Source organism: Anguilla rostrata, chromosome 17, assembly GCF_018555375.3.
Source record: "Anguilla rostrata isolate EN2019 chromosome 17, ASM1855537v3, whole genome shotgun sequence".
NCBI lineage: Eukaryota > Metazoa > Chordata > Actinopteri > Anguilliformes > Anguillidae > Anguilla > Anguilla rostrata.
In genome coordinates, this window is record NC_057949.1 from 19512974 (window position 1) to 19526649 (window position 13676).

The following is a 13676-nucleotide window of genomic DNA, read 5'->3' on the forward strand; positions in this document are numbered from 1 at the left end:
CAGATGGCACTGGCACAGTCCGGATTTTATCCAACACCATGGGGCTCATCCATGCACCATCACTGCATGGTGCCTTAACCGAATAAGCCACCCAGCAACACTCACCAACTTTGAAAATAAAGAAAACAGCTTGTTTATACAATTTATTCTGTACTCTGCTGGCAGGCACCATACTCACTGCACACACCACGTTATGTTAAAAAAACTGAGATAAATGCCTCCATCACACTCCGTCCATCAATACAGCGTGCTCACCATCCCACTTCCCTACAAGGAAAAAATATACATTTGGGTGGAGTGGATGGAGATACTGACAGGACAACAAATGGTCCCAGTTTAATTCAATCACACATGCACCTCTCTCTCTCTCTGCCCCCCCGTTCTCCTTCATCCTCCTCTGCCATCCATCCTAGACTTAAAATTCCAAGTACGTCCCTGCTTACCTCTTCCAATTTTGTTCGCACCAGTGAAGCATGCCCAAATCCAGGCTTGGCCTGTCCTGCTCCTGAAGAGCCACAGGACACATGCTGGTTTTCTGTTCCTACTTGTCCCTCAATTGTCTGATTACAGCAGCAGATTATGCACTTAATTTACCTCACCATGTTTCTTCAACGATTCAATTTTTTGTGCCGATTTTAAGGTGGGGGAAAAAAAAAAACCCCCAGCAGAGATACCTGTGGCTCTCCAGAGTCAGGGTTTACAACACACTCCCTCCCCCCTTCTCCCCCCCACCCCCACCCCCCCAAAAGGAAAAACCTAACCCTCCCCCTTCACCCCCTTCACTGTGGACCGAGCCCCCCCTGAGCGGCCTGGCTGTCGCAGTGGTCTGCCCCCCACAGTCTGTAGAACTGACTGAAGTCCACGTAAGGCTGCACCCTCCCGGTCTCGTCCGGCTGGGCCGCCTGGCTCCCCCGCTGCCGGAACAGGCTGCCCCCGTCCCCCGAGCTGGAGCTGGAGCTCTGCGTGTGGGTGTGGGTGGACTGCAGGGTGGCCGTCGGGCTCTGGCTGCGGGAGGGAAGGAGCAAGAGAGGGAGAGGGAAAGACAGGGCAGGGAGAAGGGGGTGTGAGAGAGGAGGGAAAGAGTTATCTTTCTTTCCGCCAGTCTGAGAAGGATATCGCACTATTGTGATGGGGACTTTACGGACTGTTGTGTTTTGGCAGGCCTACTCATGCTTCCCATTTCCGTCTCCCCATAGCAGGGCGCCTGACCCCAATCCTGAGCCCCTACTGAGCGCGTACACAAGTTTCAGACACTTCCACTTTCATTTCAAGCAAAGCAACGCTTCAGGTCTGAGTCACTGACTCTGTCTGTAGCTCTCAACATCACTGACTGGCACTCAATGTCACTGACTCTTCTGCTCTCAAGAGTCACTGACTCCTTTGTTCTCACATACTGACTCTTGTTCTCAGTATCACTGACTCTTTGGCTCTCAACATCAGTGAACTTGTTCCAGCCAAGCCGAGACAATCGTAGCATCGCTGAACACTGCATATGACATGATTACGCCTGTCTGCTGGTGCTCACTGCTGCTGGTGAAAGTGTCTACGATGTAAAACCACATTACATCAAAGCAGCTGTTGTTCAAGGACAGGCACTCAGAAACATGCTTGTTTATAACTGAAAGGGGTTTATAACTGAAATTGCACCAATCAGAGACAGAGGAAGGCACAGAGGAAGGAGAGGGACAGAAGCAGGGACCACTGTGATTATAATACAACTTGACAACAAGGAGGGAGAAAGAGAGGGAGAGAGGGGGGAGGGAGAGTGAAGCAAACAAAACTGGCAAAGACGTAAACGATTATGCCCTGAATAGATGAATCAGCTGAGACCTGACAGCGAGCCAAAATCAAAGACTGAAAGGAAACAAAAATTGAGAATCATTGCGGGTGCCAAGCAACCGAAACACACAAGCAATGAGGTGGTTTCGTCACACATTTGTTATTCAGTAGCAGATGGTTCTGGGGGGGGGGCGTGTAGTACATATAGTTATGTACATATAGTACATAAACAAAAATGAAGAACAGATATCTGAGGGTATTTGTGAAGCTAGTGCAGCAGGGTAAGAGAGCGATGGGCTGTACCTTGGCGTGGGGGTACCTTCTTCCTGCGTGGAGGTGGTGTTGGTCCCGTTGGTGAGGGTACCCTGCGAGGGCATGACCAGGGAGAGGGTGACGCTGGTTTTGCTGGTGCTCTGACTGTTGGAGTAAGGCACCGACACGGGGTAGATGCGCCCCCCTGGCCACAGAAACACAAGCACAGCAGGAAGAGGTTACCACAACAGCAGGAAGAGGTTACCACTGCAACAGGAAGAGGTTACCACTGCAGCAGGAAGAGGTTACCACTGCAGCAGGACGAGGTTACTATTGCAGCAGGAAGAGGTTACCACTGCAGCAGGACGAGGTTACTATTGCAGCAGGAAGAGGTTACCACTGCAGCAGGACGAGGTTACTATTGCAGCAGGAAGAGGTTACCACTGCAGCAGGAAGCAACACAGCCATGTACATAAATTCGTATCATATGACTGATCAAAGCCTTAAAACACACGCAAACACAGAGTACCCAGAAAACAAGCAACATTAACAAAAAAAACTAGACAAAACATACAGATGGACACAAATACACACACACATACACGCACACACATGGGCGTGCACACTCTCACTCACTCACTCACTCAAAATTCAAATTCAAATTCAAATTGCTTTATTGGCAGGAAATACATAGGTACATATTGCCAAAGCATCATAAATCAATTTTTTTAAAAATACATATTTACAGTGGAATACTAGTAATGAACATTCTATTAAAATAAATAAATAAATAAATAAATAAATAAATTTTAAAAATAAAATATTATTATTATTATTATTATTATTATTAATAATAATAAAAAAAATAATAAATAAATAGATAATTGTAATTATGTATGATGGTCACTCAGTGTCCCTCAGGTTATGGCAAGCTGAGACATATTGAGCCGCAATTGGGGCTGTTGGTCCTTGTCCTAATAGGACTGCACATTTTTCGTTCTTTGATAAAGAATGGAAGTTTTGTATAATTTCTGAAAATTTTTGGTAATATATTTTTCTAATATTTGTATATTTTGTACAATTTTGTACACTCACTCACACACGCACACGCACACGCACACGCACACGCACACACACGCACACACACACACAGCCTCCTACCCTGTGTAGGGGTGAGGGCGCAGTCGGCCAGCGTGTAGTTGAGCACGCGTATGAGCAGGGTCATGTCCTCGTGCCTGGAGCACTGCGTGGCGCGCTGCCGCCCGCTGGCGAAGGCGTCGTGGTGCAGCCGCTTCACCCGCTCCACCACCGCCTGGGCCGCCGCGTCCAGGCTGCTCTGCTGGGCCAGCTCAGCCGCCACGATCGCAACCATCTCCTGGGGGGGGGCGAGGGCAGGGGGCGGGGGGGGGGGGGGGGGTCGGGGAGAGAGGGGAGGGGGCGGGAGAGAAGAAAGGGGTCGGGGAGAGAGAGAGAGGGGGTAGGGAGAAAGGGGGGGGTGGGAAGAGAGAGGGGTAGGGAGAAAGAGGAGGGGTGAGAAAAGGGAGGAGGGGGTTGGGATAGAAGGAAAGGCAGTGGGTATAGAGAGAAGAGGGGGCGAGGACAGAGGGAAGGCAGTGGGGAGAAAGCAGAGAAAAGAGTGGGGTGGAGAGAGCAGGGAGCACAGAGGGAGAATCTGTGTTGGCTATTTAAAGTACACCTGAGGCTGTTTGTTTCATTTATTCTTAAATCACCAGTTTACCTTCCACACACCACTCGACATTTACTATTTAAATGTAGCATTCACCTAAATTGCAGGTTCCTGGAAACACTCGGTGATGTTAATTACGGTTCTGAGAAAATTCAACACCTCCGGGGAAAGGGCTCATTTGGAAATACCACGCAAAGGCTCAGTCAACAGCACCATACAAGGAAGTCTTACAGATGCCATTAGCATCCAAACAAAAACTGCTGTGGTGTTTCATACTCTCCATCTACCTTTTCCTGGTAAAACACCATACCACTATGGACAAACACTGGACTTAAAGACATCACACATGGAGGTGGAGACCAGGGGCAGACAGATGTAAGTCAGAACACACCTGATTGGCTTGCTCAGGGCCGTGGGCGGCCTCAAGGGCTTTGATCAGCCCCTCAGACACCAGGAGGAGGAACCCAGACACGCCTTCCACTGATTGGCTACCGTGGATCTCAGGCTCCGCTGTTATTGGCTTGCTTTTTGCTGCGCTGGTAACAGGAAGCAAAAGGGATTGAGAGTGTGTTAGGGACCTTAAAAGTGTGTGGAAGTGGGTGGCAATGTAGAATTAATGGTTAGGGAACGAAGCCTGTAACTTAAGGTCGTGGGTTTGATTCCCAGCTGGGGCACTGCTGTTGTACTTTTGAGCCAGGTACTTTGCTTCAGTAAAATATACAGCCGTATGGACGGATTGTATGTAAAAATGTAATTGTAAGTCACTCTGGATAAGTGAGTCCACTAAATGTATAAATGTATGTGTGGAAAATGGCAAGACAGCAGAGGAGAAAAGGAGAGAGTGTGACTATGAACTAATTCTCATCCTTTAAAATGATGAATTGACTCTGGGAACAGTAAAGATTTAGTGGACTTAAAAAGAGGGCGATACAGTAAAAAGAGACAGAATAGAGTGAAAGAGAAAGACATAATGACAGTGACAGAGAAGATGAATGTGAGCACACAAGATAACACGGCGGGGAGGGAGAGGGGGAAAGAGAGGGAGCGAGAGGGAAAGAGGGGGAGGGAGGGGGGGGAAAGAGAGGGAGCGAGAGGGAAAGAGGGGGAGCGAGGGGGATAGGTGATGTAACGGGAGAGCCGGAGAGAGCGAGCAAGTGAGGAACGTGTAAAATGGGGAGAAAGAACGGCTACGCGCTAAGACAGGAAGCCGTGCGTGTGACAGTGCGGCGAGTCATGGGCGGGGCCGCAGGGAAGGAACGAGAGCGCGTGACGAAGTGTGGAAGGGCAGCGCAGGTGAGGGAGCGTGGGAAAGTGACGTGTGCGCTTCCAGAGGGGCTCCCGGGCTCACCTCAGCTTGTGGAGCCGCCGTCGGGTTTGCGGACGCGCGGCTGCAGGGGCTCGGTGGAACGTGGCGCGTACGCAAAGCGAAACCACAGCCGGCTCTGTTCACTTCACATTTCTCCCTTTACAAGATCTAATCCCGCGCCCATTCAAATTCAGCACCAGGAAAAATCTGCACACGCGGCTGCGTCCGTAGTATTTCTTTTCGTGCTTAAATACTAAAAACAATGTGGCTAGATGTCTCAGCGGACACGTGCTGCGATATCCCCACCTGTGTGTGGCCTTTTGGGCTCTCACCCCCCCCCCCCTCACGTTTCCCGGTCCTGCCCTCACCTCAGCAGGTCGATGTCCGAGTAGTTAAACTTGACCCGGTAGTCCCCGATCCTCCGGGTGCTGGTCTGGCCCACGATCAGGCCGGCCTGGCGCAGGCGGGACGGGTCCAGACCTGCGGGGTTCACATGACTCTTTTCCTTCCTTCATTTACAGCTCGTTCCAGATCGCTTTACCTGTGCTAGCACACCCAGGGACTAAACACGTATAGGAGTTACGCAGCTGTATCAAACACCTTTTAAGTCGATGCGACCGCCTACTAAATTTATACAGCAAAACCAAAAGGTCATACACCCTCATTTCAGTGATGCTTCCGTTACCTTCTCCCCCAGACACATACGGACACTGCCTGAAGGACTGCTGCTGGGTCTCCTTAAATGCTCTTATGATGAACTGATTACAGACACTAAAACCGGGTCACAGGTGACAGACGGCCATTTGGCCCGCATGACTGCACCATAAAGGTCGCTGCTCCAGCGGCAGGACGATGACTAGGTTAATCAGGGCGTGGAGCACCATGTACGGGCCACTGCCCCACACATAAACTGTAATCGTCCCTGCATGGAATTCTTTTCATGAGGACAAGCATGGGTGTGAATATGGGGTTAACGGTGTAACTGGTTCCAGCACAGAGGGACAGGGCCCCCGTTTCCAAACTCACCCAGCAGGGCTAGCCTCTGGATCTCCTCCTCGTTGTCTGTGGTGTGGTCGTGGCTGATCTGGATCACCTGGTTCTGACCGTCACTGGAGGACTTGCACAGCAGAGCGCGGTTGGTACCTGGAACCAGGAAAACTTTTAGAAAGACAGAGAAGCACAGGCACACAAACAGACACACATACATACAAACTGACACAGAAAGACAGACAGACACACAAAGGTTCACTTACACACAGAAAGACGCTTTCTCCCTCATACACACACACACACAAACTCAGAAGGAGAACCTCACGTTCAGATTTCCCTGTGCTGATACGGCACGAAAATAAATTTAAAAATATGCAGTCCGCTTATGTTAGGAGTGTATCATTGATGAGAATGTCGCACCAGTAGGGGAAAAACAAAAAGAACCGGGAGTGTAGCTATGGAGACAGGCCTACACCCACCTACGTTGGCGATGTGCAGCTTGTTGTTGAGAATGAGGGCCACCACAGCAGTGGCCCCGCCGGACACCTCCTGCTCCAACACGCCAAGCCTCTCGGAGAGCTTCTGGTTCTGTGGGGTCAGCGGGTGAAACCCACTCTTCAGAGAGCCGGAAAGAAGGGAGACAGAGTGGAGGACAGAGGGGAGAGTGGGTGGGAGAAAGAGAGAAACCTGCGTTACTGAAGGTCAGATGCACACGCTGACACTGCTCTCCACTCTAAGTAGTTTTCCTGCAGCACACGAGGTTATCTGTCATCTGTAGTCATCACCAAAACCTAAATGTCAGGCACTCTGCTGAAGGGAAGCGAATGAGTCCAAGTTTGGATTTCACTCATTCCAGTTCAAACTCATTCATTAAAACATGCCCTTTTGCTAATAATGTGCTTCTATAGGTGGCCAAGCAATTTTTTGTTGTTGTTGTTTTGCACTTAGTTGGAACATGTCAGTGTGTGGTGAACCTCAGTTTGCTCAGTTCCTTTTAGTTGTAAACAGTTGAACATTGTTGACATTCTTTCATGCCCAATCAATTAGGCTCTTTTGAAGTCTGCTATTCTATCGGACTGCGCCTAGTGTCAGCCGCCAGTCAACTGACATTACAATGCTAATGCTGAACTTTTTTAAAAGTGTGTTTACCTCAGGCAGCTGTGACTGTAGGTTGGCTTTCTCAGCTAACGCATCATCAATGGTTTCAAAGTAGCTCTTCTCCACAACATCAAAAGCCTGAGAAAGAGAGAGAGTGGGTGAAAGGGGGAGTGAGAAGGAGAGGAAGGCAGTGAAAATTAGTGTTGAATAGTCCCATTCTAACAGATCATCAGTTCTGCCAAGGGGGTGCATGATATGGACATTTTGGGCAGATATCGATTACCAATATTTAATGGGCCATACTGGCTGATTTCGATGCAGTCACCTTTGCAGAAAGCCAAACTGGAACCTAGTTTCCACATTAATAGGTGAAATAGGCCAGCACAGTTTACAGAGGGGAAAAAAATCTGTCAAATTTTATCTGTGCACCAAAATATTTCAATTTGCTTATATTATGCAGAAAGTGCAAGTCTAGAGATCTGCTGAGTATGCATAGCTTTTCACATAATTCACAATATTAACAGTGTTTCAAACACATAGCCTCACTGGTGAATATATGCAGCCTCCTCATATGGCCCATAATCTCAGTTAATTGGCGAGTACAATAATATTTATTTTAAATGATATTCGCCCATTTCAATGCAACTCCAATTTGAAGTACACTCCTAATGCAAACTCTCCTCTACAAACCACTCCGTCATTGCCCATCTTCCGTGGTCTGAAGACTGTATCTGGACTAACTATCACTACTCTGTAGGATACCTTACCAGACCTATGTTTTGTAGTTGTTCCAATTACCTTCGATATGCACTTATTATACGTTGCATTGGATAAAAAATGTCCGATAAATGTAATGTAATGGGAAGTAATTCTGTGCATAAAAAACTGTTCATCACAGTCAGTCTTTTCAGTATAATCACTACCAGCAATATAACGTCTATCAGTTACATTCCATTAGGAAGGTCTTCTCTTAAAATTCTACAGAAATTGAGACCAATGTTATGACTGTGAAGCATCACGCTTGAGCCAGGTTGGAGCAGACGAATAACTAGCTGAGAAACTGCCTCTTTATGTGGTCTCTTTCCCCATAGCAGTAACTGCTCTTCACCAACCTGCAACAGGATTCTCCTGACGTCTGCGTCGGAGTGGCTGGAATTCAGCTGTCCAAGCAACAGTTCAGCCGTCAGGCGCTGAGCAACAAAGTTCGCCACTCGGCCGCCGTCAAAGCCGTTGAACACCCCATAGAGGAAGCAGCCATCCTCGCCTCTGAAACGAAGGACGAACGTAAGAGGTGAGAGCCCAGGAGACCACCGGTAGCGCACATGTAGGCCTATTCTCTGATCGAATTTTGTGTCACCACGAGCGTGGGATTAGCCGCTTCTGGAACGCAGTGCCGCCTTTCTGCGTGTCAGACGGTCACTGACCTGAATCTGAAGTGGCCATCCTCGTTGGGGTGGCTCTGAGTGCCCTTGCCATCAGGACCGTACACACAGTTGGCGGTTGTGTACACCCCACACAACTGACACAACGGGAGGTCATCTGTCCAACTCTGCTGCTGCTCGGATACAGAAAGGAAAATCACAACATGCACATGAATTAACCGAGGCACTGGGCAATGTGGACGTTGATACCTGTTATTTACTATGCTGCACAGACTTCCCAGAGTAGCATGAACAATTCTGTGCTGTTACAATTTTTACGAAAAACATCCTTTTACAATGTGTGGGGTACATCCTAGGACATTTAACTATATACATATGTAAGCCATATGAATATGTAATGAAAAGCATACAAACCACTGATTTAGTTTATTATTATTATTATTATTATTATTATTATTATTAAGTGGACTGTACTGGGGACTGTGCTAGGTACTATCGTGTTTATCAATTGTGTAATAGGACTGATGTAAATTGCGTTACATAAAACCCGTTCATAAAGATCAATATTTCAATAATATAAACCTTTTCTTAAATTTCCCTTTACTTAAAAATAATATAATCAAATTTATTATCAAAACTGCATAGAATCTAGCTATACTAGCAACCAGGAATCAGGAAGTTTGCTAGCTAGTCTATCCTGTTTTCTTCCTCACGATCGCACGCACATACGCAAAATTTCAGTCTCCGAAGCAAGCATAACAAGACAGGTTAACTAGCCAGAGAGAGAAGTTAAAACTAGTTAACTAAAACTACTCCAAACTTTTGTTCAACATTGCAGTGTCGTCCCAGCTAGCTGTACAGCATTCAGTCCTAGCCAGCAACACAGATGTACATCACCAGCGCTGCATCAAGAGAACCCATGGTGTACTAGGCCCGCATACATCGATAACAAGCGCACTATTCATTTGTGCCTTCGCCTCTATTCACAGAAATAAATAACAGCTACTGTTCAAACTAACCATACGTCGCTGGGCCGAGTAGGGAATGACTGCTTTAACTAAACAACGGGAAGAGGACTGGCTGCTAACGTTAGTAAGCTAGCTAGTTTCATACAGCGTCAACATGCGTCTGAGGGACACGGCAATAAATATTCGGCCGGTATGAACAGATACGAATCGCTAACTGATCCTCCGATACTAGTCCAAAACCAGCATGAAGTCACCCAAACAATTTCTATATGTGTTCTCTTACGCTTTGCATCAAACTCCTCCGCTGCGCCGCCATCTTAGCGGAACTACCCAGCGTCACATTCACACTTCCCAGGGCTCTGCCATTTTTTTCCATTCCGTACAGCCCCGCCCACCAACGCTTGTTATACTTTTATTTTGTCTCCATCTAATGGAGACTTCAGAACAACACTACTGTAGTAGGCTATGGGGAATTCTAATCGTCAGCCTAAAATCATGCAACGGTATGCCTATGTTTTGGCGATTTTTTATTTTGTTGCTTAATCCATAGCCTTTTTCAGTCATTACTTTTTTTGGTCCGCTTTTCGGTTATACATATATTGGTAAAACACAACACACACGGCTATCATGCGTGTGATGGGGGAGAAACATCGCAGAGCACCGGCGCTATTGTTTCGTCATTTTAACTGTAACGTGCGTTAGTCTTATGACGTGGAAAACTTGATATTCACACATAAATAGCAGTAACGTAATGAGAAGTAAACACTTAAGTATGTATGTCTTATGCAGTTGAAAACAGTAACGATGTGCTCATACGAAGATGTAAGTCTTTCTCCTGTTTCAGTTTACTAGTGTAAAAATGTACATATTACTAGAATAGGGCTTTTTATAAATGATTTTGCGGGCAGAATTGATATTCAGTCATTTGATGGTTGCTGCGACGTAGCTATATCAATTTTCTAGTCCTATAGTCTAAGTATTCATTTTTAAGCTAATTTGTAATATGACAAACAGCTTCTGAATCCGCCCATTTTAAAATGTATTTGTTACAGGGCAAGTTGCCTTGGATGACCACCTATAAACGAATAGAGCTTATCCTGGCAAAATCCTTTCTGTAGAATTGCTCCAGTAAGATGTTTTATCACTTTTAAGTAGCATATATTTTGTGCCGTTAAGGAGGGTTTAAGGTGTTATGAAGCAAGGCTCAGCTCAAGTAATGTTACGGTGGAATCTTGTTAGTATTAGGCCTATGTGTTGTTTAGGTCTTTATGTGTGCATTTGTGTGTACATGTGTGTGTATATGAATATGTGTGTGTACGTGTATGCATATGTGTGTGTGTATATGTGTGTATATTTATATGCATTACATTACAGGCATTTGTATGCATGCAAACAAAGTGACACATGCTTGGTTCCGTCTCTCTCAGCTTGGGTTCTTCCCAGCAGAGCTCCAAATGGAGACAAAAAGGCTAGTGTGCAGGATAATGGAGGAGACAGGAGTAGATCTGATCAACCTGGGAAGAGACGCCACCCTCACACATGACAAGGGCAGCATGTTCACGGAGGGGGCCCCTCGGTCTCCCAAGTGCAGAGGGGCCAGTGTGGGGATGCCGGACCCTGACACCACCATCTACATGGAGGACCCGGAAGACGAGGGATCCTGTGTGGGCGTCAGGATTTGGAGTTTCTCGGAGCTCCTCATCCGGCAGGTGACCCAGCTGATCCTGGAGTCCAGGAGGTGCGGTGCTGAGCCCTTGATGGACCTGGACTCGGCTAAGGACTACCACGTGGAGCTGCTCTACAGGTTTGTGGAGCAGGTGGTGAAGAACCTCTTGGAGAACATTACCCACCTGAATCAGGACCCGCCCACTGTGGAGGCAGAGCTGGAATTGAGGAAGGAGGCCTCTGTCCAGCTCCGCCCATCGGAGACTGCTCTGGACGTCCCATGTGGACTGCCCACTCTGGAGGAGGAGCTGGGCGTGGCACCATCTTATGGGTCCATACCTCAGGTGATGTTCCTTGACATTCCACACTGCTCCACTGCAGAGCCAATCTTAGCAGGATACCAGGTCACCTGTGAAAACCTGTCAGGTTGCCAAATCCCATTTTGCATCTGTTAGTGATTCAGGTATTCAGGGTTGCTCTGGAACCTTCCTGTATTGTTATTTAACGGTCTTGTCTCTCTGCAAAGGCACACAGTGGAAATATTTATCCGGGAAAGAGATGCGCAGCCCATTGCATTTACATGAATCCAGACAGAGATTTTCTAATACGCGGTAAATAGGTTTTAGGTCTTAGGCTTTCACGGCTCACCGTTTCATTTTCATTACATTTACAGTTCCGCATTTAGCCGATGCTCTTATCCAGAGTGACCTACGCAGATTACCGTCCTACACACAATCCATTTATATGGCTGGATATTTACTGAAGCAATTCAGGTTAAGTACTTCGATCAAGGATGCCACGGCAGTGCCCCAGCTGGGATTCAAACATGCAACCTTTAGTTACAAAGCCCAATTTCCCTAACCATTATATATACTTCATTTGCTGCCACAACACTTCTCCTCTGTTGAACAGGTGCCTCTGGCCAGTGAGCTGACAGGTGCAGGGAAGCTGCAGCCCAAAAGCAGGCAGAAGTCACCCAAGTCGCTGTTCGGGCAAACGCAGGTACGCTGTGGGGGTGGCAGGATCACACATGAACCAAAAACTGGGTGTCTGCGAATGTGACTTTTGCGAGTGGAAAAGAACGCGTGTGCAGTCATGATAACGATTTAATAGTGTTCTCTCCTCATTTTCAGATGTTCGTGAACTCAGTGGCCCCATTGATTCTTGAAGGTAACTCGCTGCACTCCACTGACTGCATTGTCCAGTCAAGCATCTTGCACATTTTAGACTTGCTGCACGATGCTTGTGAGAAACAGGGTCACACTAAGCATACCCATACGATGGTGGAAGTATAGACTAAGCAAATGGGTGAATCTGCCAGTGCGGAGTCACTGCGCCCTAAAACCTGAGTGGACGTGCTGTGCTCTCGCTGGTCCACAGATTCACTGGACGGTTCTGCTTCTCTCTCTGCTGTTGATAAACCCAAGAAGACCCGCTCTTCTCTGACAGAAGCCCTGTCCGGGCTCTTTTGCTTCAGCTGCAGTACAGGCATCCATCAATAGAGGGAGGCAAAATCTTCTTCACAATTTTGTTCCATAATTGTGACATTGCAGAGCTAAGAAATATAGCTTATATCTTTAAGAAAATTGCTTTTATCAAGCAGTTTTTTACCTTTTGTTTATGTTGGCTCCGTGTGAACTCAGGTAAGGTACCATATCTAGAATATGGGGATAAATTAACATTGCCAGAACAGTGAATTATGTATTAGTATATTTGGCCACTTTTAAAATGATTTTGTTGGCTAGTATTTGAACATGCTGTCTGCTATAATGTAGTTTCCATCCATTTTTTTATACGGAGCATATGTGCATTCATTTAATGTCCAGAGAGTGCTAAGTGTAACATGCAGCTGTGAATGTGCGCTCATTTTTAAAGCATCTCATATCGCATTTAATGCACCTTTCCATGATTACATTGTAAGCTGCTCTGAATAGATGTGCCTACCAAATAAAAATGAAAATAATTTCTGCACTGCTAATTGCCCTGTTTCAGGGCAAAGCTACAGTAATAGTGTTGTCAGCGGTGCAACAGTGTGACTTTGAATGAACACAGGCACATGCACGAAGTATGTCTTGTGCCTGTACTGTATTTTAGAGTAGGTTTCCAACCCGTTACTGAGTCACTGCTCAGAATATTCTGTGACCCAACCCTTAATGAAATGCAGCCTGAAATGTTCAAGCGGCATTTATATTATTAAGGGTGTGGTGCAGTGTTTAGTTTGACTGGGAGTCGTCATGGAAAGTGTATTGTGGCCCATCATCTCACAGGCATGCTCAGCTCCTCTCACGGAACCACAAAGTAAAAACACTGATGCGCGTATTTCAGAGAGAAGGCAATGGTGGGAGGAGAGGTGGAAGTTGCCATTTTTGTTATTTCTTGTTTGGCGTCCGGAAACGTTCTCATTATCATACCACATCGCACTGATGCACTGTCTCCTCTGCCTTGAAATACAAACACAATTTACTTTGAGGAGGGACATATTCAAGGCGAGCTATCATGTTAACCACCCCCCTCCTCCCCCACAAAAAAACAGTCCTTCAAGTGTCACA

The 13676-nt window shown here is 46.8% G+C and overlaps 2 protein-coding genes across 4 annotated transcripts; one reads left to right on the top strand and one right to left on the bottom strand.

Annotated features, from left to right (window-relative positions):
* Positions 1-130: 130 nt before the first annotated feature.
* Positions 131-9886, bottom strand: tab1 (TGF-beta activated kinase 1/MAP3K7 binding protein 1). Its single transcript, XM_064315954.1, has 11 exons — positions 9746-9886; positions 8537-8667; positions 8225-8378; positions 7164-7250; positions 6494-6629; positions 6051-6167; positions 5393-5504; positions 4110-4254; positions 3193-3406; positions 2083-2236; positions 131-1005 (listed from the first exon to the last, which is right to left on the bottom strand). The coding sequence occupies exons 1-11, from the start codon at positions 9836-9838 to the stop codon at positions 780-782; spliced, it is 1569 nt and encodes a 522-aa protein (XP_064172024.1). The 5' UTR covers positions 9839-9886; the 3' UTR covers positions 131-779.
* LOC135243867 (uncharacterized) lies at positions 8315-13090 on the top strand. 3 transcript variants are annotated; one of them, XM_064315956.1, is made up of 5 exons: positions 9990-10284; positions 10890-11471; positions 12040-12129; positions 12261-12297; positions 12508-13090. In XM_064315956.1, exons 1-5 carry the CDS (start codon positions 10246-10248, stop codon positions 12627-12629), a joined length of 870 nt encoding a protein of 289 aa, XP_064172026.1. In that variant the 5' UTR covers positions 9990-10245; the 3' UTR covers positions 12630-13090. The 3 variants fall into 3 exon arrangements, with proteins under 3 accessions (XP_064172028.1, XP_064172025.1, XP_064172026.1); XM_064315958.1 differs by lacking the exon at positions 9990-10284 and adding an exon at positions 8315-8403 and having other exon boundaries at positions 12261-12631; XM_064315955.1 differs by having other exon boundaries at positions 9988-10284; positions 12261-12631.
* The last annotated feature ends 586 nt before the right edge of the window (positions 13091-13676 follow it).

Bases quoted from the DNA above. Each gene is read 5' to 3' on its own strand.
- tab1 (XM_064315954.1), bottom strand. From the start codon at position 9,838: ATGGAAAAAAATGGCAGAGCCCTGGGAAGTGTGAATGTGACGCTGGGT. The intron at 2,237-3,192 runs GTAGGAGGCTGT...TTCTGTGGCCAG, and splicing joins CGCCCTCACCCCTACACAGG to GGGGGCGCATCTACCCCGTG. The intron at 1,006-2,082 runs GTACAGCCCATC...TCCCTCCCGCAG, and splicing joins GAAGGTACCCCCACGCCAAG to CCAGAGCCCGACGGCCACCC.
- LOC135243867 (XM_064315955.1), top strand. From the start codon at position 10,246: ATGCAGTTGAAAACAGTAACGATGTGCTCATACGAAGAT. The intron at 11,472-12,039 runs GTGATGTTCCTT...TCTGTTGAACAG, and splicing joins CTTATGGGTCCATACCTCAG to GTGCCTCTGGCCAGTGAGCT. The intron at 12,130-12,260 runs GTACGCTGTGGG...CCTCATTTTCAG, and splicing joins CGCTGTTCGGGCAAACGCAG to ATGTTCGTGAACTCAGTGGC.